The 26,024-nt window shown below is 55.3% G+C and overlaps 1 protein-coding gene across 2 annotated transcripts in view; it reads right to left on the bottom strand.

Moving 5' to 3' along the window:
- DSCAML1 (DS cell adhesion molecule like 1) overlaps nt 1–26,024 on the bottom strand; it is a 320,759-nt gene that overhangs the window by 25,402 nt on the left and 269,333 nt on the right. For both annotated transcript variants that reach the window (XM_044997070.1, XM_044997071.1), the window contains 5 exons: nt 20,434–20,573; nt 11,185–11,338; nt 10,685–10,802; nt 10,227–10,390; nt 9,074–9,172 (listed from right to left, as the gene is read on the bottom strand). In XM_044997070.1, the coding sequence (XP_044853005.1) occupies nt 9,074–9,172; nt 10,227–10,390; nt 10,685–10,802; nt 11,185–11,338; nt 20,434–20,573 (675 nt within the window). The remainder of the gene's footprint in view (nt 1–9,073; nt 9,173–10,226; nt 10,391–10,684; nt 10,803–11,184; nt 11,339–20,433; nt 20,574–26,024) is intronic.

Here is a 26,024-nt window from a genome sequence, read left to right as displayed (position 1 = left end):
TTTCTGCGTCCTCTGGATGGTCAGGTTTGGTGGACAGTCAAGTTTTCCCGCATTGCACCCACAAACAAAGGGATAGAGTGGCCACATTTTGGAAAGGCGCTAGGAAGTCTGGGATATGGGTGGTTGGACTTGGGCCTGCAGATCCTGGAATCCCAGGTTGGGACCCAGGGTTCTACAATTCCTAGCCTGGGGTTACAAATGAGTGTAGACACTCAAGCCCTCGGTTAACAAACCCAGGGTCTGTTAACTTCAGTTCTGCTGCAGCGGGGCTTACGCTGCAGGGTAGCCACACCCTAAGAGCTCCCTAAGCCCTTGGTTTGGGCTCAGCGCAGACTATTGTAAATTGCAACCCACCCTGGCCACCAGGCAGTGCTGAAGCAGCCAGATTAACAGACTCCAAAAAGGCAGGGGGGAAATAACCTTCATGCATCTATAATGAATGCAGAGAAAAACAATTCCCCTGGCTCCCCCTTCGCCTCCCCCCAGCGCAGACTGACACAGCCCGGTGATTGCATGGGGCTGCTAGCAATGGGAGCCTGATACAAGGCAGGAACCCAGATCAAAGCGGCGCAACACCGGCCACGCACAAGGGCCCACGTGCATAATGCTAAAAGCCGACCAGCCTGGGCAGCCGAGGGCAGCCAGGGTTCTGTAGTCGGAGGGATTAGTCTGGTGCTTTGCTTCTGGGGTTTATACTCTGTGCTACTGTACTTCTCCGCTTCACACCAATTGTCAGTTACGCTGAGGGCAGAGTCCCACCTGCTGCATCTTCCTCCTCCCCGGCCCACGAGCGAGAGCCCCTCCCCACACAGGGCCCAGCACTTACACAGGACGAATCATCTCTGACCGCGCTCGTCCAAGGGGAAGGGGGAGACCAGGGCGTGATGCACATTAAACTGCCCCACCAACACGGCTGCAGACTGGGGACTGCTCTGCCACACCAATGTGTGTTGGGGGAGGGACTGCGCTAATGGCTCCCCTGGCCACGCATCTCCAGATCCATCCCGGGGGGGTTAGTTAAATCCCCAGCTGGGGGCTCTGCAGTGACAGCAGTGGAAGGCCAAGGCCTCTGTGAGATTCTGCCACTGGCCCTGCCAAGGTGCCCATCTCGAGGGCAGAGCGGGGCGCTCCGTCTCTGTGACTGTCCTCGGGCTCTGCCGTGATTACCAACAAGGGGGCCAGTCCATGCTGATTGCAAGGGGGTTTTCAGTGGGGCTGGAGCCCAGCTGGGCTCTCGCCAGACCCACTGCACACGGCCCCCCGAGGGGAGCTCTCAGCCACGGACTCGCAATTTCTCATCCCAGATAAAATCAGTGTTAGCCCCCACCCCACCCCCGCACCCACCTTCCCCTTTGCCAACAAGAGCTAACGAGGGGAGCGTGACCCCACAGATTAACGCCAGCACACTGCACTCTAATGGTGCTCCGCAGCCTCCCCTACCCCCCTCCGGGCCAGGCCTGGACGGAGCCCTGATTTCCAATTCAAATCCAGCTCTGCCTCCGCGCACATTAAACATGTCTTCCTGCCTAATTTCATACATATGAATGGGGATGGAAATGGAGCCCTCTTTCCTTAGATTACTAAAATGGAGCTGGAACGAGGGGGGAGATTTCCCCCCTCCCTTTATTATTGATATTAGCGCCGTGGTTTGAGGCTGGCTCGCGTGGCGGGTGCAGAGTCTATGGGCAGGAAAATCCACCTCTCTCAGCCTGCACCGAATCCCTCCTCAGACTTGCGGGTGTGCTGGGGCATCTGCCATCCGGGTCGGTTAGCGGGGAGGAAGCTACTGATCCCCCAGCTGTCTGAGCAGGATACTGGGGAAAAGGCAGGAGAAGGGCGTTTCTGGATTAAAAGGCACGGGGCCAAAGCCCGCACTGGAACATATCGGTCACGGACACCCCGTCCTAGCACCACCTGACTCTGCAGCCTGTCCCAGCACTCGAGCTGCCCTGCTCTGGCCCAGTGGCACTGCAGCAAACTAGGAATGTTGGACACCCCCTGACCCCTGCAATTCCCATCATGGTGCAAGACCCAGTCCCAGCACAGCTGTGGGGACTGGGCGGGCGGGGAGACGGGGCCTGACCCGTGGTCTGGAACGACACTAGAGCTCTGGGCCTTTCCAGGGTCCAAAACCAATCTGAAAACGTGGCCTGGTCTCACGTGTCCTGGGAGCTGAACCATGCCAAGGCTGCCATGTTACAAGAGGGTCCCCCACAACCTACTAAGAACTGTGGCATGGAGGGCCCCCGACCAAAAGGAGGCAGGGAACTTCAGCACCGTGTCCTTAGGCGAGAGGGCAGTGCCAACACTGGGGGAGGGGAGGGATTCTCAAATGCCAGAGCCGGCACTGAGCTGCCACGCTGGAGATACAGCTTCAGACTCCACCCCCTGCCTCCAGCCCTCCTTGGGAGAAGGGCCACAGTGGGAGGGCAGTGCCAGGGGACAGCAACAACCACAGCTCTTGAGGTTAATGGGCTTCCTGTCCCATGTTCCCCAGTGGGTGGTGGGGCAGGGCTGGGGGTGTGTGGGGAGGCACATGGGCTGGGGGGCGGGGATCACCGAGTACATAGCAAAGGGCACAGTTCTGGTGCAAGGTGAGGCACAACGCTGCCCGGTCACCCACCCCCAGCAAGCCTGCAGCTTTCCTGGGGGGGCTGCTGCCCGCTCCCCCACAGGGCTCAGGCTGTACACAACATCCCCTTTGGGCCCTAGCAGCTGCCCCTTGGTCCTCCCAACCCTGCTCGCTCTCCAAACCGCCGCCTTGGGGAAGGCGCATGCCTGCTCCTGGCAGCTGGCCTGGCCCCTTCAGCAGATGCCTTTCCCAGGCACTAGCAATTCTGGGGACTCCCGTGGCTCCGGTCTCCCCGGCTCTCTCAAGCGACCTGCCTTTCGATCCTGCTCCCTGGGACACCTAGTGTCCGACCCAGCACCATCAATAACATTTTCACCAATTACTTGTTTCCGCATCAGAGTTCGGTGAGTGTGGAATGTGATTGATTGGAGAGAGGCTATAAAAGGAAAGCCAGAATTAACTAGCTCCCTCGGGAAGCTGCTAGGAAGTTGCTTCTGTCATTGAATGCTGCCTCTTTTCACATGATTAAAAGTATTAGGAAACACACCGGGTCCTAGATGAATAAACCTGTTACACTCCCATCAACAACATGTCTTAAAATGGCTCTCGGGGCTTTACTGGGGAGTGAGGCAGGCTTGGGTACACACACACAAGCAGTTGTTAGACTTCAGTGAGGTGAATATTATTCTGAGCCGATCCCCTTGCAGTCCCAGAATACGCACAACAAAGAATCACCTGTCAAATGCCTAACGCATAATCTATTCCAACAAGGCTCAAAGGCCTCACTTCCATCGGTGTGTCAGCAAGTCATTTGTTTGGGAATCTTGTGTAACACACACACACACACACTATGCTGCTGCTTTCACGGTAGGCTTGTCTACACAGAGAAACTGACCCGTATAGCTATAGTGGAATAATGAGACTGTTACAGCTTGGGCCAGCGTAACCCCTGGCTTCGAACAGAGTGTCCTGTGCACACAAGCCCTGTGTTATGCGTCTGTTTACACACTGAGTAAACAGACATTCCCAGTCTGAAGGACTTATTTCAGAGCTGGAGAACTACAAAAACGAGATTAACACAAGTCCCTAAGAGAGAGCACAGTGTCGTTCTCTCCTCCAACAGTCTGCACTGAACTGAACACGAAATGTCTGCCAGTCCCTGCAGATTTTAAGATGTGGTGCAGAGAAACCTCCAGGGTCAGTTTGCAAAGTGTCTGAGTGGGTGCTCTTATTTCTACATCCTCTGATAACAGCCTGTGTGTGCAGGAGCCATGGTTTAGGGACTACATTCAGCTTGGTCACCATTATGTAGGGTGCTGTAGGGAAGCGAAGACTCACCGGTGCAGCGCCTCCTGCTGGTCGTCTTAGCATTAGCTCTTTTCCAGCTTCAGAGCACCCTCTGCTGGCCGGTGCCCCTTTACCTCAGGGTTCTGCCCCAGCTGTACCCCCACTCTCTGGGTCTCCCCTCCCAGGGGAACCCCCAACCCTCTAACCCAGGGGTCTCAAACACACGGCCCGCGAGGTTATTTTCTGCAGCCCGCGAGCTCCTCGCGGCCCCCTCACCCTCCCACAGCATTTCCCTAGAGAGGCTCTGGCCTGCCCTGCCCCCAGTGCGCGCCAGGCCAGAGCCCGCCTCCCAACCTCCTCCAGAAGTCAAACCCCCTGCCCTGAGCCCCTTGCCGTACCCTGCGCCCTGACCCCCTGCCACAGCCCTCCTGCACCCCAATGCACTGCCCTACCCCAACCCCCTGCCATACCCTGCACCCTGACCCCCTGGCCTGAGCCCCCTGCCGCACCCCTCACCCCTGCTGAACCCTGAGCCCCTTCCCTGAGCCCCCTGCTGCACCCCAACCCCCTGCCATACCCTGCACCCTGCCCTGAGCCCCCTACTGCACCCTGACCCCCTGCCCTGAGCCCCCTGCCACACCCCTCACCCCTGATGAACCCTGACCCCCTGCCCCGAGCCCCCTGCCGCACCCCTCACCCCTGCTGAACCCTGACCCCCTGCCCTGAGCCCCCTGCTGCACCCCACGCCCCTCCTGTACCCCAGCCCCCTTCCCTGAGCCCCCTGCTGCACCCTGACCCACTACCATACCCTGCACCCTGCCCTGAGCCCCCTACTGCACCCTGACCCCCTGCCCTGAGCCCCCTGCCGCACCCCTCACCCCTGATGAACCCTGACCCCCTGCCCTGAGCCCCCTGCTGCACCCCACGCCTCTCCTGCACCCCAACCCCCTGCCCTGAGCCCCCGACCCACTGCCATACCCTGCACCCTGCCCTGAGCCCCCTGCTGCACCCCACACCCCTCCTGCACCCCAGCCCCCTTCCGCACCCTGACCCCCTGCCCTGAGCCACCTGCCGCACCCTGCACCTGACCCCCTACCCTGAACCCCGTCGCACCCCGGACCCCTCCTGCACCCCAACCCACTGCCCTGAGCCCCCTGCCACACCCCTCCTACACCCTGACCCCCTGCCGCACCCCTCATCCCTCCTGCACCCCCTGGGGGCAGGGAGGGGGCGGAGTTGGGGTGGGGATTTTAGGGAAGGGGTGGGAAGAGGCGGGGCAGGGGCAGGGCCTCATGGAAGGGGTGGAGTGGGGGCAGGGCTGAGGGCAGCAGGGGTCGGGGGGAGGTGTCAGTAATGCGGCCCTTGGGCCAATGTACTTGTCCTCATGTGGCCCTTGTGATCATTTGAGTTTGAGACCCCCTGCTCTAAACCCACCTCGCCTCAGTGGCTACTGCCAGTCGTCATCCAGCCCCGCTCGCTGGGGCAGGCTGCAGTGTAATGGCCACTCATCGTTGGCAAGGGCGGTTGGACCTGCTGCCTCTGCCTATTCCCAGGCTGTATCTCTGCAGCCCCCGTACCCCCGCAGGCCTTCACAAGGCCTCAGCCTGGGGCGTTACCAGGCTGGAGCTCCCCAGCTCCTCTTGCCTCTCCCCAGCACTGCTCTGCCTCAGGTGCCCTGCTCCCAGGCAGCCTCCCTCCAGCGCTAGAGAGAGACTCCTCTGCCTTCTGGCCCCACAGGCCTTTGATCAGGGCCAGCTGGGCCCGGATTGGCATGGCCTCAGCCGTGGCTGCTTCCCCAATCAGCCTAGGCAAGTATCTTAATGAGTAAAACCTATAAGTCCCAGGATGGACTGCAGATTCCTAGGGCTCAATGGACTCCGTGCATAGCTACTGCAGCTCCCTCTAATGGGAATCTAGCATGTGGCTATTGGATTCCCTGCTTAGGAAATTATGAGAGAACCTATGGACAAAGGAATGTTTGCTGTGCCAGGTAATGCAGGACTGGGCTTGGCTTCACAGATGTTTGGAGTTATAGCTGCACGATCCTCTATAGGACCAATACATGTAATACCCACAGGCATACACTCATCTCCACTAAACACAGTGCACAGTTACAGTTGTTATTAGACACTCAAGAGTGAGGAAAGTCAAAGGTGGCAGCAGGTGTACCTGACACATCAGGAGCATGGGGTTCATGCCAACGTCTGCGTGTAATGAGGATGACTTACTATTGCCGTGGGAATCATAACTCGGAATGTCTTGACTTTTTATATATGCAAATCTCAACCTCAGTGTTGCACTGACGGGTTTATTTATTTTTGCATTTACTTTCGCTCATTCTTAAACAAAAATAGAATAGGAAGAGAGGCCCATGTTTGTGCAAATGTGCGTCAGGAGTTGAACGAATGACTATTCAAATGAAGGCAGTAATGTTCAATTGGACGCTCTCAGACGCCTGTGTGATTTGACTGTCTGACAATATTTGATCTCAAGACTGAGGTGCAGGTAAGTGCATGTGTTTTACTACAGACAGACCCACACAAACTCAGTGGCAACCCAGGTGGAACTGTGCAAAAGAGAGGGAAAGACGGTGGTGTTAAAAGACACGGCATTACCATAGCACCTAGACCTCAAAGCGGCAGCTTCATTCTGCTGCCCAAACAGATACACAATAAGAGACCATCCCTGCCTCAAAGAACCTACAATCTAAACAGACAAGACAGTCACATGGTGGGAGGCGAAACTGAGGCACAGAGAGGGGCAGGAACTTGCAGAAGGTCACCCATCAGGTTGTTAGCAGATGGGAGCAGAACCCATGACTCCAGGTGGTAGTCCAGGCTCTATGCGCAAGACTGCACTGCCTCCCAGCAGCATGGAGATCTTACCGCCTTTGCTACTGACCACATCTGTGACTCTGAGCCAGTCCCTTTCCCTTTCTGCACCTTGGTTTCCCCATCAGGATAATGGGGAAGCAATGCAGAGCTGGCCTCTCGGCGTGGGTGTGTGGCTGGATCCATTAGCATTGGCAGGGCCCAGAGACCTGGCATGTAGGGCAGAGGCAGAGTGTTGTTATTAACATGCACGCACCCAGGGAAGCCCTATCCCAAACAAACTGGCCTAGTTACACATTTCACCACAAACTCAAAGCTCAGCCAGTATCGGGGAAGGTTCACGGATCGAGGGAGCCTGGGCCAGCCCCCTGACCCAATCCAGGGTCAGTTCAGAGCTTGGGGTAAAAACCCCCATCCCATTTGCAGCAGCATGTGGCTCTACGTCGTAAAACCAAACAAATCTCAGTGGGTTTGACTGAGTTTGGGGTCTTCTGCTCCCAGAACCTCAGGGAGCGAACCCCACGCCGAGCAGAACCCCAGGCCAGACTTGCGCCTCTTCCCCAGCGTGAGGGTGCCCGATTCTGTCCAGCACTGGCCTGCAGCACAACCTGACACTGCTCTCCCTCAGCACCCATTCCTGCCACTTCCCGACCAGCCCCATCAGGTGGCGCTGTCCCCCCCGCAAAGCCAACACCAAGGAGCTGTGCAGAAGGAAGAGCCCAGGATGGGGCTGTGCAGTCCCGTTCTGAAGGCTCACGCCACCACTCGCCCAGCCTTGAGTTATTTATTGATTCTTTATATGCAGCATGTTTTTAATATTTCTAATCCAATTATACCCAAATTTATCAACAGTCCATTGAAGTGAAAGGCTGCTGCCTAGGGAGATTTGCTTGTAATTACTTTCATGCTTTTAATTAATTGTAAGTGAGGTTTCCATCCCCCCCACCCCCAGTCTGCAGCTGTTTCAACATATAATTCATTCGATGAATCAGAGCAGGAAGGAGGCTTCGGAAAGCCAAGAAATTCCTAGACTCTCTAGCCATCCAAGGTCTGCTGGGAAGGGGAGATGAGGTAGGAGATGAGCCCTGGTCACTCAGGGTCCAAGCTTCGTAGATGCCAGGCAGCTAGAAGAGATCTCCCAGGAAGCAGGGGCGGCTCTAGCCATTTCGCTGCCCCAAGCACGGCGTCATGCCGCGGGGGTGCTCTGCCAGTCGCCAGTCCCGCAGCTCCGGTGGACCTCCCGCAGGCGTGCCGCCGAAGGCACCCTGCCTGCCGCCCTCCCAGAGACCGGCAGAGCGCCCTCCGTGGCTTGCCGCCCCAAGCACGCGCTTGGCGTGCTGGGACCTGGAGCCGCCCCTGCCAGGAAGCCAGAAATAGCAATTAGCGGCTTGGCTTTTACAAGCCGCTTCAGTCCCAGGATCTTGTAAAAAGACTTAACAAGCCATTTAAGTGAGACTTGCAGCCCCCCTGGAAGGTTGGGAAGCATCACGCTTACAGATGGGGAAAGTGAGGCACACAGATTAAATAATTTAGAAGATCAGTGGCAAAGATGGACGTAAAAGCCAGGAGTCCTCCTGGCTCCCAGTTCTTAGCCCTAAGCCATAGACTGACGTTCCCTCTCAGAGCCAGGACTTGCCAGTCCCCTGCTCTAACCACTAGACTACATTCACCTCCTGCAGCTGGCTGTAGAACCAGGAGTCCTGACCCTCGATTCTCAGCTCCAAGAGTGGACCGTGCGCTCTTCCCAAGCTGAACCAAACTGCTGCCTACCCCCAGACACGGCCTTTGTACATCTCTGCTGCAAACTGAGGAACTCTGGGCTTTGCATGGGGGGGCGCGGCTGTGTGAAGGATATGGCATCTCCAGCCTTCTTCTCGAGCAGCAACTGACCACCATGGGAGCCACGCAAGGGTCTCCTTTGAAACAAGGACGCACGCCATTGTACCTTCCATAACAGACTCGTCATTAATCCTCAGAAGGCCAATCTGGATCTCCAGAAGCTAAGCCCTAATGTGCTAGCAGCCGGAGCTTCAAAGCCGCTAGCCCTTCTCTCTTTCAGACCACGTGCCTCCATCTGGCTTTGCAGCCCCAGTGGCAAAGCAGACCCAGCTGCTCACACGTGGCAGTCAACCCCCAGCCCCTCCCAGAACACTTGGCCGATCCTGTGTCTGAGCTTGACATTGCTATCTCCCCAGCCAGAAGGGCATGCAGAATCCCCACAATTTATGCCACTTCCTCTCCTCCCTTGGCTGTGGAGCACAAGCCAAGCAGAGCAGAAACCCTGCTTAAAGAGGGAATCTCAGCACCCTAAACCCTGACACTCAATATCACAGCCCTACAGAGCTCAGGACGCTCTCCAGTCCCTTGCCCTTCCCTGCCTCACCTCTGATGGAGCTGCCACCGTTGTCCCCAGGAATCCAGGCCAACGTGATGGATGAAGCGGAGGTTTTAGATACAGTCAAGCGCGGCTGGTCCGGGGGAACTAGATCAAACAAACAGCACAAAGTCACTGAGCGCATTTCACACTGGAACCAGAGCCAGGCATCTGCACCTTTAGAGGGTTAATTTCAAATACAAGTCCCACGCCCATGGACAACCAGAGATGGCCCTCTATCCTTTCATCCAGTTGGGAAGAGACATGGAGCTTCCCAGCTTCATCACACTGTGGAGAAAAATCTAATGGTTGGATCTTTGAGGTTCAGATTTTGGGGGCAGTTTACAGGGTGTTCAGCAAAACCGAACATGGAGGGAAATTTTTGCATGGGAGTTTTTCTAATTCAATGTTTCAAACATTCCCCTGGCAACCCAAACACCAGCCTTGGTTTAACGCACCAGACCCAAGAGCAAGATGGTCCTGGAAAAGAAAAGAAAGCAAAACAATCCCATCTCACCTCCCTGCTCCACGGTGAGTGAAAAGCAAAGTGTAACAACAGCACCACTAGCAACTGGTCAACCAGATCCCACCCTCCCAGTGCGCACAACTTCATGGCTTCATTCGCATCAACACAGGGAAGGGAATGCCTGGGACTCGGACACTGGGCTGCTTCTGCTCTCACAGAGGCATCATACTGATCTAACTCCATAGACTCCAGGGGGGCTCGGCTGGATGGACACACCAGGCTATGAGAGACCAGAACCAGTCCAATAAGTACATTGCTGGTGTGGGCACTTCCACTGGGCGAAGCGGTGTTTGGATGAGCTTGTGGAAAACAATTCTCAGGCCCATGGACAAAACTCATTTAATTGTAAAACAAAACTTGACTCATGACAAAGTGTGATTGGCTTCGGGCAACAGTAGTTCATATAAAAGGGAAGGCTGCCCCATCGGGGAACTGAAACAACTGCATGTGATTTAAGTGGCCAATCACAGAGCTCCAACAACTAATTCCAAGCTCTGATGAGCTGAATGAACAACCCCAGTGGCCGAGATGCAGCTGCAGAAAATCTCTGTCCAGCCATTTCCAGCAACAAGCAGATTTGTCATGATCGGCAAAGGCAGAGCAGGGCCGAGCACGCCAGGCTGGCACAGCCCTTACCTTGCACCAGCAGGTTGATGATGATGGTATCAAAGCCCCAGGTGTTGGTGGCGGTGCAGGTGTAATACCCAGAATCCTCTGCTTTCACCGAGCGCAGGACCAGTGTGCCATTGGCCTGGATCAGCCGGTGCCCGTCCACTGCCACCGGGATGGCAGAATCCTCGCTGGAAGGAACAAGAAATGTCAACAGTTCACCAGCGTAAATCCCTACTCGCGCCTCCCAGCAGCAAGAAGCTCCCAGCGCCTATGGATGGGGCTCCAGAGAGTGTTGTCCCAGGAGCCCAAGCGCTGCCTGACCGCTCTTCCGTTCCACAGGCCAACGGCCAGGCAGCGCCCCCAAACGAAAGGTCAGCTCCGCCAGGAACAAGGACCTCTGGAGCTTTTCCCACCTCCCTGCCACAGGGATCAGGGCTCCTCCGGAGAGGCTGCACGGCGGGGAAAAGGTGAGCTTTAGTTACCTGTCCTTGGTCCATTTAATGGCAGGGGCCGGCTCCCCAACCGAATTGCATGGCAGCCTCACGTCCTTCATCCACGGAGTGGTGACGGTGCCGCCGAAGGAGATGATCTTGGCCGGGGCTGGGGGGAGGAGCGGGAGAGAAGGGAACATCAGTCTGGCCGGACGAGCCAGGCACACAGAGCCTGCCTAGCCCACCAGTGCAGACTCCACCCTGCTGCACCAGGGGCTGAGATTCATCACCTTTGTCAATGCCGCAGAACCGGCTCCAAGCCAACAGGCAGAGAGAGTCCTACCCAGAGCCAGCACTAGGGCACGTGTCAAACCCGAGCCTGGATCCAGAGTGTGCAGTGGGCGGCCCAGCCTCTACACTGAGCCAAATCTAAATGCCAGATGACCCCTCCCCCGGACTCTGTTACCCGGAGAGAGACCCAGCTCCCCTCCAATCAGCCCCACTGCCCCCCTGCCCCAACCCATCTGCCCACCCCACAGGCCCTGCCGCACCTTTCCCAGCAGGCTCAATGGTGACCTTTTCACTGATGTTGCCGCGTCCCGCCGAGGTCACGGCCGCCACCCACAGCATGTACTGCTGCCCGCGGTTGAGGTGGGCGATGCGGTAGAAGAGTTGCTCAGGGCTGGTCTCGTACTCGCTGGGGGCCTGGCGAGGGGTGGGATGCAGCTGGTTAACCAGGACAAAGTGAACCCCCTTTCATGCACCTCTTCCTGCCCAGGCTTTGAGGCAGCCACCAACACCCCCTCTCCCCCGCCCCAGCACAGCCACACAAGTGATAGCAACAGTCTGGGCAACCTAACCCCTGCTCGGACAAGTCCTGGCTTTAAGGGACCACCCCAGATTATCCTTGTGTGACGGCCACCATCTCGGCTGACCCCAAGGATCAGACAGGGACCTGCGGAGATAAACGCTGGAGCTTTTGCTAATGAGCACAGACTCCGCTGCTGGGGCGGACCAACCCACAGAGACTGGGCACAGAGGGACACCCTGCAACACACCTACATGTAGGGACTGGGCAGGCAGGCACTCCAGGCAGGGCTGTTTGCCAGGGAAGTTTCCCAAAGAAGTGGTGGAAGCCCCAGCATTTTGGGTATTTTTATCTACATTAAGCAAATTGTTATTTGTTATTATTTACTACAGTGCTCTTCCCGATCTTTGAAGGGAGGGCCACATTGTCAAAAAACCTTCAACGTGAGAGTGGATGGGGCCGAGGGGTTCGGCGTGTGGGAGGGGCTCAGGGTAGGGCGGGGGGGGGGGTGAGGACTCTGACTGGGGGTGAGGGCTCTAGGGTGGAGCTGTGGATGAGGGGTTTGGGGTGTGGGAGGTGGTCCAGGGTAGGGTGTGGGGGGGTGAGGGCTCTGACTGGAGCTGAGGGTTCTAGGGTGGAGCTGTGCACGAGGGGTTCGGCGTGTGGGAGGGGCTCAGGGTAGGGCGGGGGGGTGAGGGCTCTGACTGGGGGTGAGGGCTCTACGGTGGAGCTGTGGATGAGGGGTTTGGGGTGTGGGAGGTGGCCCAGGGTAGGGTGTGGGGGGGTGAGGGCTCTGACTGGAGCTGAGGGTTCTAGGGTGGAGCTGTGCACGAGGGGTTTGGGGTGTGGGAGAGGCTCAGGGTAGGGCAGAGGGTTGGGATGCAGGGGTGAGGGCTGCAAGGTGGGGCCAGGGATGAGGGGTTCAGGAGGGGGCTCAGGGCTAGGGCAGAGGGTTGGGATGCATGGGGGGGAGAGGGCTCTGGCGTGGTGCCGGGCATGAGGAGTTTGGGGTGCAGGCAGGCTGCCCCGGGGCTGGGGCCAGAGGACTCCCCCCAGCCCTCTCCCTGCCGGCAGCAGTTAGTTCCGGGGAAGGGGCCTATCTCCCCCCTGCTGGCAGCAGGGAGCTCCGGGCCGGGGGAGAGGCCCACAGCAGCCCTGCAAGCCCCAACTTGCTCCCCCACCAGTTCCTGCCCCCCCCAGGTCCCTGCTGCGTGGCCCCTTAGAGCAGCTGCGCGGCTACTTATAGGGCTGCACGGCTTAGAGGGAACTTAGGGAGCTGCACTTAGGGTCGATGGGAGCTGCCACTGGCTCGCGGGCCTTGCAATGCAGAACACTGATTTATTATCTGAATTACCGTAGCAAATGCCCCTTAACCCCATTGTGCTAGGCACTGCATGCAAAGGGAATAAAGAGATAGTCCCTGCCCCTGCCCCAGTCTCTGCCATCTCTAACATTAACAACTCCCGGCTAATGTCCCATGTAAGGGACGGCCCCAAATCCCTGCCTTTGCTTCTCCTCTGAACAACCCGCGGATAGCACCACTTGCTTCTCCAGCACCTGCACAACCCTGTAGTTCAGTTAACAGCACAGCTGCAGGGGTGGGGGCGCTGCCCTCACAGGCGTTCCCCTCACCTTGCGCTCTGACAGGCTGGGAGCACAGAGCGCAGTTTGTATGGGAGCAGGGCAGCAGCAGCTGCTCCCGGGGACTTCCAATAAAAGTCAACGTTCAGTGGCCCAGCGCCTCTCCCCGTTGCCTGCGTATGTCCCCAAGGAGGGAGGATTATAGCAGGCAGGCAGGCGAGACATGGGAAGGTGGGTGTGGTCGAGTTCTGGAAACACACCAGGCCTCTCGCTGGTATATTTCAGAAGGCTCATGATTTTTATATACAGGGAAACTAGCAAAATGTGCAACCCCCCTGCTGCCACATCCCCTTCCTCTGGAGGTAGAAGGGTAGAGATGAGAGAGCCACCCCCTGTCTCACAATCACTGGAGAGGCCAGGTACACTCAGAGCAGCTCTCTCTCTCTCTCTCTGTGCGTTGGTTTCCTTGGCTCTAGTTTCTGAAAGCTAATTCAGCTCCGTTTGGCATTTCTCAATGCCAGTGTAAACTGGCTGGTGTCGTCATTTCTCCAGGGAGCCCAGTTCTGAGCTTCAGGAACAGATGGTGGCATCGGTGTGATGCGTTCCAGCGATATCACACTTCCGAGGGCCCACGGTCCCTCCTGCCGATCTACAGCACAAGCAAGGGAGGCTGGGAGGGCAGGAGCTCATGATGGCCCGATGGACCCCCCGCAACAATTTGCTTTGTGACTGCTCAGTGTGAAACATGCAACAAAACATTCGCCTCATCCAGCCCAAAATTCAGTATAAAAAATACTGACCCCATGTTATGGCTCCCCTCACTTCCCCCTCCCACTGGCTGTACTGCACAGGGCCCTTCCTCACTCACCTCTCTGCAGAGCATGCAAAAATGCTGGAGCCCAGAGACAGGTTTATTTCCAATAAATACATGCATAAAATCACCCCACCCCCAAACCCACTCCACTCACATAACGAGCTGCCCCAGTGCAACCATAACTGCCTCATTCGCATTTAGGACTAGCCCTGCTCCTGCACCCTCGGGACATCAAACACACCAGAGAAGAAAACCTCAGTGCCAAGTCGGGTTTCCAGTTGTTCTCTCCCACGCAACAGACCGTTGGAAAGGAAATCGGCAGAGCAACATAGCAACCACAGGACTCGCTGCGCACGCAAGAGAACCATTTGGGAGCAGCAACTTCCAGGAGCTTGCACTAAGGAATTGAGGGCAATCCGGGGCAAGGGGCATTCCTGATCTTGCGTGAAGGGAGGAGGAGATAAGAGATGGGGAGTTGCTCTCGTTACCCATTCGTTATGAGTAGCAGTACTATGGTGCACCTAGCAGCTCCGACCGAGATCAGGGCCCACTGGGCTAGGTGCTGAGAGTAAGAGGGAATCACTGCCCTGAAGAGCTTATAGTCTAACTAGACAAGACAGACCAAGGGTGGGAGCGGGACAAACACAGTGACAGAGCTGGTATTAGAGATCAAGGCTCCTGACTCCCAGAGCAGTGCCTTATCGACCAGGCCACACTGTCTCCCTCTCCAATTCTTCCCTGAGGGAGGGCTCAGAGAAGAGCAGAATCACTTTTGTAGGCAGCCCCTGGCATTCAGGACGCATGAGCCACCAGAAGGGTGACAAACTATGGCTGGACTAGGGATAACAGAGATCCTTGATGAGGAGCCACATGGAATGCAGCAGCTGTTCTCCTCTGCTCAGACAATGCAGCCAGCGCGTTACAGCCGCTGCTCCTGGCAGTGATAACAGGGAGAACTCACAGGAAATCCAGCGTGCAGAGGCTCTAAGAGATCTATGGCCACATGCAATGTTAGTCTTGGTCACCAATGAACCCCCAGGCACTAACACTCAGGCCCTTCGCTTCACAAAAACTACATGCCTCTGACACTAGAGCTAAATGAGAATCTTTGGCCTTTACCTCACTAGGGACGTTTCTCCCATTTGTGGGTGAGCTGGGTGCGGGCAGGAGCGCACGCACGCACACACACACACACACACACACACCCCCACACCCGGGCCGGCGCTTTCATTAGGTGACCCTAGGCGGTCGCCTAGGGTGCCAGGATTCGGGAAGCGGCATTTTGTGGGCTCCCCACGGGGCGCGCGGGAGCTTCCGGTTCCGCTCCCGTCGCGCCGCAGAAGGACCTTCTGCCGATGTGCAGCGGAAAACAGCGGCAGGCAATTGAGCAGCTCAATGACTGCTGCTGTCACCTGTGGCATTTCGGTGGAGGGTCCTTCTTCGGTGGCGCGATGGGAGCGGAACCGGAAGCTCCCACGCACCCCGTGGGGAGCGCACAAAATGTCGCCTCCCGAATTCTGCCTAGGGCGCCAGAAACTCTGACGCCACTCCTGCACACAGCCCATGACCATGTGCAATGCATACCCAAGTCATTGACTCTGGGGCAGCGAACCTGCTCCAGAAAAGCCCCCTAATGAACAGGGACTGTGCAACAGAGCAAAGACTCACCTGTGTGGCGCCTCCTGCTGGTCATCTTGGGAATTAGCTCAACTCCAGCTCCGGAGCGCCCTCTGCAGGCCGGTGTCTCACCTGCCACTGGCCCCGTGTCCCTCCCGGAACCCGGTGCCCTTTACCTCGGGGTTCTGCCCCAGCAGTACCCCCATGCTCTGGGCCTCCCCTCCCAGGGGAACCCTCTAAACCCAGCATGCCTCAGTGGCTACTGCCAGTCATCATCTAGCCCCCGCTCGCTGGGGCAGGCTGCAGTCTGACATGGCCACTCATCGTTGGCAAGGGGTTAGGACCTGCTGCCTTTGCCTATTCCCAGGCTGTATCTCTGCAGCCCCAGTACCTCCATAGGCCTTCACCAAGGCCTCAGCCTGGCGGTTTTACCAGCTCCCTTGCCCTTTTCCCCAGCACTGCTCTGCTTCGCTACCTTGCTCCCAGGCAGCCAGCCCTGCCCACTCCAGGGCTAGAGTGAGACTCCTACGGCTCCTCGCCCACAGTCCTCTTATCAGGGCCGGCTGGGCCCTGACTGGGCTGGCCCCAGCTGTAGCTGCCTCCCCAATCAGCCTAGCGTGGCTGCTTTTAACCCCAGTTCTCCAGGAGTGGGGCAGCCGCCCCACTACAGACTGGCACAGACTTCTTGAAACCAGAGGGGGCTGAGTGCCAAGCTGGGATAGAAGGCACCTCCCAGGGCCATTGCTCCTCATCATCACGCCACCATAGGGGCATGGAAACGCTGCTCTCCCGACTGTCAAACAACTGGGAGCCATCCACCCAGCCCATCATCAACATGTCGTTTGTCTGGTGTGCCAGTCACAGGGGAAGGGAAGGGCAGGGCTGTGGGGGAGAGGGAATTCAACAATTAATTGTCTAGTCTATGGAATGGATATTTTGCTTCTATATATATATATATATATATATATATACACACACACACACACAGACCCATATATGTAAAAACACTTATGTGTGCATGTGTATAAACACACACACACTATTCATTCCATAGAATAGACTTAATTGTGTATACACATATTTACGTGTGAGTGTGTACACATACATAACACACAATATATAGTGTATATATGTTACAATATATGTAAATATATCCAATATATAGATATACATATATAAATATTACATTGTATACATAATTTTTTAACCAAATGACAGTTTTGACATTATGCCAAGAAAACAATATCGGATCCCAGCGGTTTTACCAGTTGCTTTGATGAAAAGATTATGTTGCCCTGGAAACCAGAGGCTCAGATATTGAAATGAATTTGAGAAGGAGCTTTTGATAAGCACTAGTTTGCAGACCTCCTGTCAACCTCTCCCCTCATGAAGACGGGATGGGACCCTGTTTAATTTTTATTTTAATTTCGGTCAGCTGCTGGTGAGAGAAATGTCTCGTAAATTTGCCCTTTTGAAATCCGTGCAGGGACGACGGGTGAGATGCGTGGTGAAAGGTAATAAACAGATAGTGAGATTATGATCCAATGCAAATTGTACACACATTTATTTGCACAAACCCCTCTGTGTGAATACTTGCCCCGTGTGTGGAGCTGAATCAAATCGACTTTCATCCACACCACTTGGCTCTATTATTAATAGTTTTTTTCCTGGCCAATTAATCCTCTCCCCTGCTCTATGCAGCAGCAACACCCAGTTCTGGGTCCTGCTGCTGTGAATCCCGCTCCAGCAGGAGCAGTCGCTTTTGCTTTTCCTTCCCCTGCCCCCGGCAAAGTAGAAATGGCATCAGTCTAGAAACCCGTCTACACCTGCCCCATGGAGATGGGGCCATGAGCCCTCACCTTCTCTGAGGAGTTGGCAAAGATCAACTGGACACAGGCTGGGTGCGGCCAAAGAGGCCCCAATGGGCATGCGCTTGCAATCCAATAGAAAAGCCTGAAGCCTGGGCGAGCTGGGGCTGGTACATCATGGAGCAGGGATTGCCACTCTGTGCCCGAACCTCCATACTGCAAAGCACCCAGAACCAGAGTGACCAGCCAAGGAGATTCAGGGCAGAACAATACCGGTTCAGGGACAGAGGGAGCCCACAAAGAGAGAGAGAGAGGGGAAGAGCCAAGGCCAAAGTGTCCAGGGCTCAGGGCCTAAACTCTAGCACCTGAATAAAAGCAGCCTGAGTCTCCTGGCTGCTCGGCACCTGGACAAACCAGACCACTGACATCTAGGTGCTGGGGTTGAGGCTCCCAAACTCAAACAATTTGCTTACGGCTGGGATTTCCCAAGGGAGGCAGGTGCCCAGCCAGTCGTATGGGATTGGGTGCCAATTCGCCTCGGCTCCTTTGGGAATCGCAGCTGGAGTGTATCCCCAGGACACAGTTTGGGTAACATACAGCGAGGGGTGTGCAGGGAGAGACATGAGAGCTGTGCCCACACGGTGACGCCTTCCTTAACGGAGAGCAGGGCAGACCAAGATCAGCTGCTTAGTTGAGCTGGGTCTTCTGAAAGGTGCAGGAGACCCCTCCTCTATGCACCTGGGGATACTCCTGTGTAGTGCTCCAGGGGCTTGTCTACTTGGGGAGTTATTCCTGATTCACCCCGTGTGTATTCTCTTATTCCAGAATAAGAGTGCTCACACAAACGGTTAACCAGGAATAGTCAGTCTGCTTTAAACTCACACTTAATCCAAACCAACTTCCTGTGTAGACAAACCCTGAGACGGGGAGGATGTCTAGTTTAGGAGACTTCCTGTGCAGGCTTCCCTTTGTCTGAAGAGGGCTGAATGTCGGGAGGAAGGGGAGTGGGTGTAACTTGGAGCAAGGGATGAAGCTGAGCAAAGGAAATTTTATACAACCGTGTCCCCTAGGGAAGTTCCCAGGTCTTGGACACTGAGAGAGAGGATGGAGAAACCCACGGCCCACACATAGCGAGAACCAATCCCACACTGACCCAGTAGGAGGATGGACCCGACGGGACCAACTGGGCTATCTCCTCTGATTTCTGAGGTGCGGTATCGAGTTGTTATGCTTTCAGTGGGATATTTTCACGCTCCCTGACATGGCCTCCCTTACACACACCTGCAGCTAGAACATCGCTCAGATATTTACTTCAGAGAGGTTTGTAAACAACAGTACATGAAAATCTATAAAACATGATTCCACTAAGCAGCTTGTTTTAGACAGAGTCGGGCATGGTAGATGAAGTGGAAGTGTCTGCAGGTAGCACAGACCCAGGGGGGATTGATACCAGACACAAGGACCCTGAATCTTCCACGGGCCAGGCTCCTTGGAAATGTCAGGGCAGGTTCCTCCATTTTCCCCTTACACTAGAAGTGATCTGGGATCTCAGCTCAGTTCTTTAAAGGTTCCCCTCTCACTCCTGGAGTTGGTCTATTCCTTTTAAACTCGATGCTACTCATTTAAGAGAAGCTCCCTCCACCTACATGGACCATCCCCCTGCCTGGCCTGCAGCCAGGGAGCTGTGCAATGGAAAAGGAAGGGCAGCCCTAAGGAACAGTCTGGGCTTCTCACCTCTAGAAGTAGAATTCAAGTGAGTTCACGCTGGGGAAGGGGCTGGGGGTGAGTGACTTCTACAGGGGGAGGGCGTCCTTCCGCTCTGCCCATTTCAGAATAATTAGCAGCCTGTGGAGCGGAGAGTCAGAACTGGGGTACCAGGGGCTGCAGGGGATCAGAACTCTGGGGCATCAGCAGAGCTTGGGAGGGAGGAACAGTGTTCTCTGGAATAATGGGGATGCTGCAGGTCAGGGCTGATGGGCAGCTGATGCAGCCCTTGTCTGCTGTGCGCCTGGCTCTCCGCGCAGCCTCACAGTCTTACTGAGAACTAACATTCACCCCTGCAAATGTGTGCGCTCTCTTGCTCTCTCTCACACACGTGCGCTGGCCCCTTTCGTTCTTCCCACAAGTTTCCTGCAAGAAGACCAGGGCTCCTGACAAGCTCTAAACACAAGAAATGCCATTGCACTGGACACCAGGGCCTGTTTGTTGAAGAAGTTACCTAAGTAAAACAAACCAACGATTGCCTGCACTCTGGAGAATTCCCCAGGACCGGATAAATCCCCCATCCAGAAACTGTGCCAGGAGGGGCTCAGTGCCTGCAGGCTGCATTGACCGGGGGACCGTGCAGGAGCCATCTTAAAATGTATCTTGTGACTTAGTTGCTTGTTAAAAGCACAAGCGATCCCTGACACCAGTGCTAAGTTTACACCCATAAACCACTGACACCACAGCAATAAATGTACAAGTGGAGGGGTGTCTAAGACAGAAACCATCTGTGGTGCATTCAGAACATCTACCCGCGCTCAAGACAGACACTAATCCATCGTAAAAACAACTGATTAGCTTTAATATGCAGGGCAGTGGGCTTCTGCTATCACTGCTAAGAGGTGCCTTTAGATTATGAGCATCAGGAATGCATAGGGCCAGATGAGCCAGAGGCAATGAATGCAAAATGCTAGACAAACATTATGTCCCCTTCCTCGGGATGGTCCATGCAGAGAACAGCCCACTACTCCTATCTGATAAGTTACCTGTTTAGGTCGAGTGGCAGGGACTCATGCCCAGGGTTTGACTCTAGTGGGGCAGGTTGTTACATAAACAAGGGTGACAGCTAGGAGTGTGAGAAGGCACCCAGGCTTTCCCACCTGCATTTCCATTTGACCCATTAGCTCGCGTAGCCGAGGGGCCCCCAGGTGCTTTCTGACCCCTTGAGCACTGAGCTGAAAGTTTCCCAGCTCCCTCCTACGGTAAGCCCAGTGTGCCGGTTTACCACATCCGGTGCCAGGCTGCTAGGCAGCCCAAGGCGGCTCTGCTAGCTGGGGGTGCATACTGGGAGTTGGGGGCCAGGGTGTTTTCATGCATGCCCTCCAGGGGGGCATACAATCTCCTCTGAGCAGAAAGGTTAATTCCTCACTGCCAAGCACGCACCCAGTCACCCTTGTGTCCTACTTACCGGCTGTCCAGACCCAGGGCTGGAGCAGAAGATGGTGTATTTCCGGATGATCCCGTTCGGCTTAGTTGGGGGAAGCCAGGACACAACCACGCTGCTGGCAGAAGACGGGACGGCTTTTATCCCGGCGGGGGGGCCTGGAACTGAGCAAGAGACAATTCATTTTAGACTCAGCAGCTTCAGCAAAGCCGGCTAGATCCACCACGACCGCCCGAGCAGGGCGCTGATTCCTCCTCCCCATGGGGGGAAAAGGCCAGACCGCTCTTCCTGTGCGCCCAGTGTCCGCAGGCATCCACATCATTCGAGTTCTTCTTCTAAGAGGAATTCCTTATAACCAGGAATGCCACAATCCTAGCAGGCGTCAATGCTGTGGAAGGACCAGCTCTCGATCCTGCCCTGGCTTGGTGTTGGATGCAGATGCTATTTTGGCACAGGACCACTTTGGGTGCCCAAAATGGAAGAAAGCTATTCTGGAGGCTGCATGCAGGGTACCTCCCCTGCCGCAGGGCTGAGCCTTTCACCCTCCCATGCCAGGGAGGGCAGATGCTGAGTCAGCCAGAGAGGCAAAGGAAGCAAGTCCAGTGGTGGATAATCCGTCCTACCTTTCATTTTGGGTTCAGTGCTTGGCTGGGGAAGTGGGAAGCACCTGCGCTGGGGCTTTCACAGAACCATACACATGTGGGGCTGGGAGGGACCTCGATAGGTCATCTAGTCCTTCCCCTGCGCTGAGACAGGGCCAAGGAAACCCAGACCATCCCTGACAGGCGCTTGTCTGACCTGGTCTTAAAAACCTCCAATGATTGGGATTCCACAGTCTCCCTTGGGAGTCGGCTCCAGAGCTTAACTAGCCTCAGAGTTAGAAAAGTTTTCCTAATAGCTCACCCATAGCTCCCTTGCTGCAGATTAAGCCCATTATTTCTGGCCCTGCCTTCAGCGGACACGGAGAACAATTGATCACTGCCCCCTTTATAACAGCCCTTAACACGTTTGAAGACTGTAATCAGGTCCCACCTCAGGCTTCTTTGCTCAAGTCTAAACATGCCCAGTTTTTTTAACCTTTCCTCACAGGTCAGGTTTGCTAAACATTTTATCATCTTGGTTGCTCTCCTCTCCTTTCTGCCAGTGTTCAGCCCAGACCAAGGCTCAGACCCTTAAAGGGGAGGTTTGGTTCAAACACATCATTACTGCTGGGGCCCTCTCGCAGCACAAGAGGCAATCTGGGCTGTGATGCCCAACGGTTTCGCTGTCTAACACTGTGGGGATTCTAAGGCCTCATGTTAAAATCTATTTCCACAGGGGTCATTCCGAGGCGGGATCACTGCTGCTCATAACGCGCAATCGTGCTACGTCTTGTCTTGTGCCCATTTCTACCACACTGCGCAGCTGAAATACCCCTGACATACAGGCTGTACATTGTGGCCCCACAAAGCCCTCCCTCCCACCCGGTACCATGCAATGCAAGGACACTTTACTCTGCCTAACGCCCGTCATACCAGGATCTCAAAGCACTTTCTAAACATCAACTAGCCCCCCTCACACGCTGGTACTGCTAAATGCTCATCCTGGTTTGCAGAGGGACGGATAGGACACAGAGTGAGCCAGCAGCAGAGCCCGGGAATCCCAGCTGCTGGCTCCTAGCTGGAGTCACTAGACCACGCTGCTCTATGGCCAGGAGCAGGGACAGCAGAGGCTGCCCACTCCTGCGTCCCTCCCTGCAGCCTTTTGTCTGCAGGATTGAGGGTCTACTCATGTGCAGGGATCAGCCTGTTAGGAGACCACATCTAACAGCGTAGCCACATCTAACTGAGGGCAGCACCTGCCTCTTGCCAAGCTGGAGGCAAGAGGGTTAATTCCAGCTCACACTCATATTTAGAAGCCGCGACTGGCTTTTAATGTCTGTCTCCTTAATCCACTAACATGCCCGACTGGCTTATCCTTGCGCTACCCTAATGTGCCTTCCCAGCATCTGGAGCTTTCCAAAGACAGGCAGCTGAGGGGCTCAGGGCCCCTGTCTCCTATTCCCAGCCCAAGGACAGCACAGAGCCAGGAAAACACTCAACCTCGTTAATGGAATTAAAGTAGGCCAGGCAGAGAGTGTAAATATTTAAATAACCAGAGCTTTTTTAAAAAGTGTTTATTTCACCAAGTGCTGAGGGGTTTGGCAGCAGGGGGCTGGGCTTGGGTTATTTTTACTGCACTGACTGTTTCTTCTGCTTCCAAATCTCCTCCACAACCCAAAGCACAGACCTCTCCAGACCGCACCCAACTGCCCTGGGGGGTGGAGAACGACTGGCACAAGCAGGTAGGGAAATGAGCTGGAACAATAATGATCCAACCTCTGCACCCCGCTCTTCCTAAAGACCTAAATATCCATCTCTGTGTCCCTGGGAATTCACACTCTGCTCACTCCCGTGGTGTCTGAGCACACCCCAGACTGGCTGACATTGAGGATGATCCTGCTGCACAGCCAGCACCCCCAGCCCCCTTGCAAGGATGCTGCCTTGGGGGATAGCTCCATACAGGGAGTTCCCAGAGCCCGCCAGCTGATCATCTCATCCCGCTCCCAGAGCCATGGTGCAGAGCGGCTGCTCTGCTGCACTGTGCTGGGGTTGATGCCAACAAGGGCACACGCAGCCCCAGCACAAACAGAAGGCAGAAACTTTGGACCCAAGAGATGTTTGTCCCTGGTTGGGATTGAGCCTCTTCTGGGCCCGGGGACTTCAACGAACCATTGCAGTGGCCCCATCTCCTGAGAGACAGGAGGTCCCCCCACACACTCCCTAACTGCCCATGCCCCTTGGTGTGGAGGCTGTTGGCACCCGTCCTACCCCCGACCCCCGGCCGGTGGGGCTAACCGTAGTTCTATCCTCGAACAGCAGCGCTTGTCCATGCTCTAGCCCCGTGCACCCGACCCCCACAGCAAATGGGTCATTTTCTCCCCATACAACACAGGAGGAAACTGAGGCCCGGAGAGACGAGATCTGCCGGATGCTCACAGCGAGTGAGCTGGGAACAGAAGGTGGGAGTCCCACGTACCACTCCTGGCTCTGCTCCGGAACCGCTGTCCCTCTCCCGTATTGTCAGCACAAAGGGGTCGGTTAGCTCGCGCTGGTAACAGGCTCAATGCTGAGGTTATTCTCAAGGCCCAGGCTGTTCTGGAAATTTCCAGCCTCTAGTTCTTCTCCAGCCCCTGCTCATCCCCCAGGAGCAGATGCCTGGTCCCCTCCTTGCCACAGCTTAAGGCTGGTTGCTACGTGCAACCAAGCCCCCAGGAAACCCCTTGACAGAGAGCTCATGTCAGCGCTCCCCCCTGCCAAGCGGTGAGGATGATGTGGTGTCAGTCTGTGTCCTCCTAGTTCTTGGGGCTCACCCTTCCCTCCCCAGAGGCACCTGCTATCACCATCTCCCTCTGCCTCATACCCCCGGCTAGCAAAGTTCCCCCATGTTAATGCTGGAGACAGTGATTCCTGGTGCCTGGCTTTCCGGCTCCTTCTCTTCTCCCCGTGCCATCTCCTCGCCTGGTTCTTATAACTCAAGGGCCCCTCTGCAGCGGGAAGCCCACATGGCTCACAAGCCTGTCTCCTCTACACCTCAGCTTCCTCAGACACCCCCCAGCGCAGGGGCCATTTCTTGACGCAGAACTGCATGGTGCCACACGTTCTCACGGCACTGGATCACACTCTGATCCCGCTACGTGACTCGCACACACCTCCTGAGAGCAGGGACAAACTAAAGGCCCTTGGAAAAGAGACAACAAAGGGGGATATGACAGAGGTCTATAAAATCATGCTGGGTGTTATTTACTCCTTCTCATAACACAAGAACAAGGAAGTATTTTTTCACACAACGCACCGTCAGCCCGTGGAACTCCTCGCGAGGGGATGTTGTGAAGGCCAAGACTATAATAAGGTTCAAAAAAGAGCTAGATAAATTCATGGACGATAGGTCCATCAATGGCTATTAGCTATGATGGGCAGGGATAACCCTAGCTTCTGTTTGCCAGAAGTTTCGAACAGGTAACAGGGAATGGAGCACTTGATGATTACCTGTTCTGTTCATTCCCTGGGGGCACCAGACATTAGCCACTGTCGGAAGACAGGATATTGGGCTAGATGGACCTTTGGTCTGACCCAGTATGGCCGTTCTTATATTTATGGTCCCTGCCCAGAATATCGGGCAGCCCAGCATTGCCTGAATGTGCTGCAGAAAGGGGGTCTCTTGCAGGGCAGACAATGCACTGCCTCTTCCCTGGTGCAATCTAGCCTAGCTGGGTCCTCCTCCTTTGAGGGGAAGGAGGACTGGTCATCAGGTTGAGCAGGGCTGACTTTGTCAGCTCCTTGGAGTTAGATGCCTGGATTAAAGAGCACTAGATCACCGTAATAAGTAGAAAAACATTTGCTTGTCCAAAAAGCCCCTGACAGATTAGACCACTGCAGGGTGCAAAGATGTCCAGAGCAACTTGGCACCACATCAGCCAGTAAACTGATTGCCCACTGAGCTGAAAATACAAACGTATCAACTGCAAAATGGACAACGCAAAAACAGAAACAAAAGTTTGGTTTTTGTTCAACACAAAGTTGGCAACTGCACTGCCAAGGTTACCCAGCATCCCTGGGCCTACCCCACTGGGCCCCGAGCTGCAACTCCTCCTGTATTTTTATAGCACCTTTTATCCCCAAATGCACCTTTTATCCAACCCTGCGCAAAGAGCACCACTGAAATGCAGCCACATCTGGGGCTCAGGGTGACAGCTGACTGGCTTAGCAGTAGATTGTAGAACAGTGAAGGCTGGGGGAAGGGATATTTCTCTAAGGACTTCCAAGGCAAACCCCATCCTCTTGCAGAAAGAGCAGCAGGACCTGCCAGAGATGGTCGTTAAGGACTCACCTTGAAGCCCCGCACAGAATACTGTACGGTGTGTGGAGCTCAGCTTCTCCAGCTATCTGCCGCCAATGGCAGGGTCACGGGAAATAGCTACAGCAGGGAGCTTAGAGGCCGTCACAGAGTGTAGGGCTGGGCCCATGCTGTCATTGACCAAAGAGTCCTGGAGAGTTCACACCAGGTGGTCCAGTCCCCACAGCCATCCCCTCCTGCACTCCAAGGCTCTCAGCATGGCAGTGAGGATCATATGCATTCAAAAGAGACAGGCCTGGGCAAAACAGCTAACTTTGGGCCGATTCCTGCTCCAGCTGGACTCAGCAGAAAAGCTCCAATTGGTTTCAATGGCAGCAGGACCAGACCCAGAGGATTGGTGGATTAACACCTCCCCACCCCCATCCCCCAACCCTCCACACACTCAGTATCAGATACAGCCTTTCTCTGCTAACATTCCTTAGCCACAATCTGCTCCTGCCCATGTTTTTAGACTAGAAAGGTCTCCCACAACCAGTGATGAGCTGCCAAAATCTTAACAACGGGTTCCCTATAAAAAGTTCTGATTTAACAACGGGTTCCCTATAAAAAGTTCTGATTTAACAACGGGTTCCCTATAAAAAGTTCTGATTTAAGGGATGTGCGACAGCATGTATTTTTTGTACCAATAGGGTTACCATACGTCCATATTTTCCCAGGAGGTGATTAAGAACCGAAAAGCC

This window comes from Mauremys mutica, chromosome 22, assembly GCF_020497125.1.
Source record: "Mauremys mutica isolate MM-2020 ecotype Southern chromosome 22, ASM2049712v1, whole genome shotgun sequence".
NCBI classification, from domain to species: Eukaryota; Metazoa; Chordata; order Testudines; family Geoemydidae; genus Mauremys; species Mauremys mutica.
This window is presented reverse-complemented; position numbering and strand designations above follow the sequence as displayed.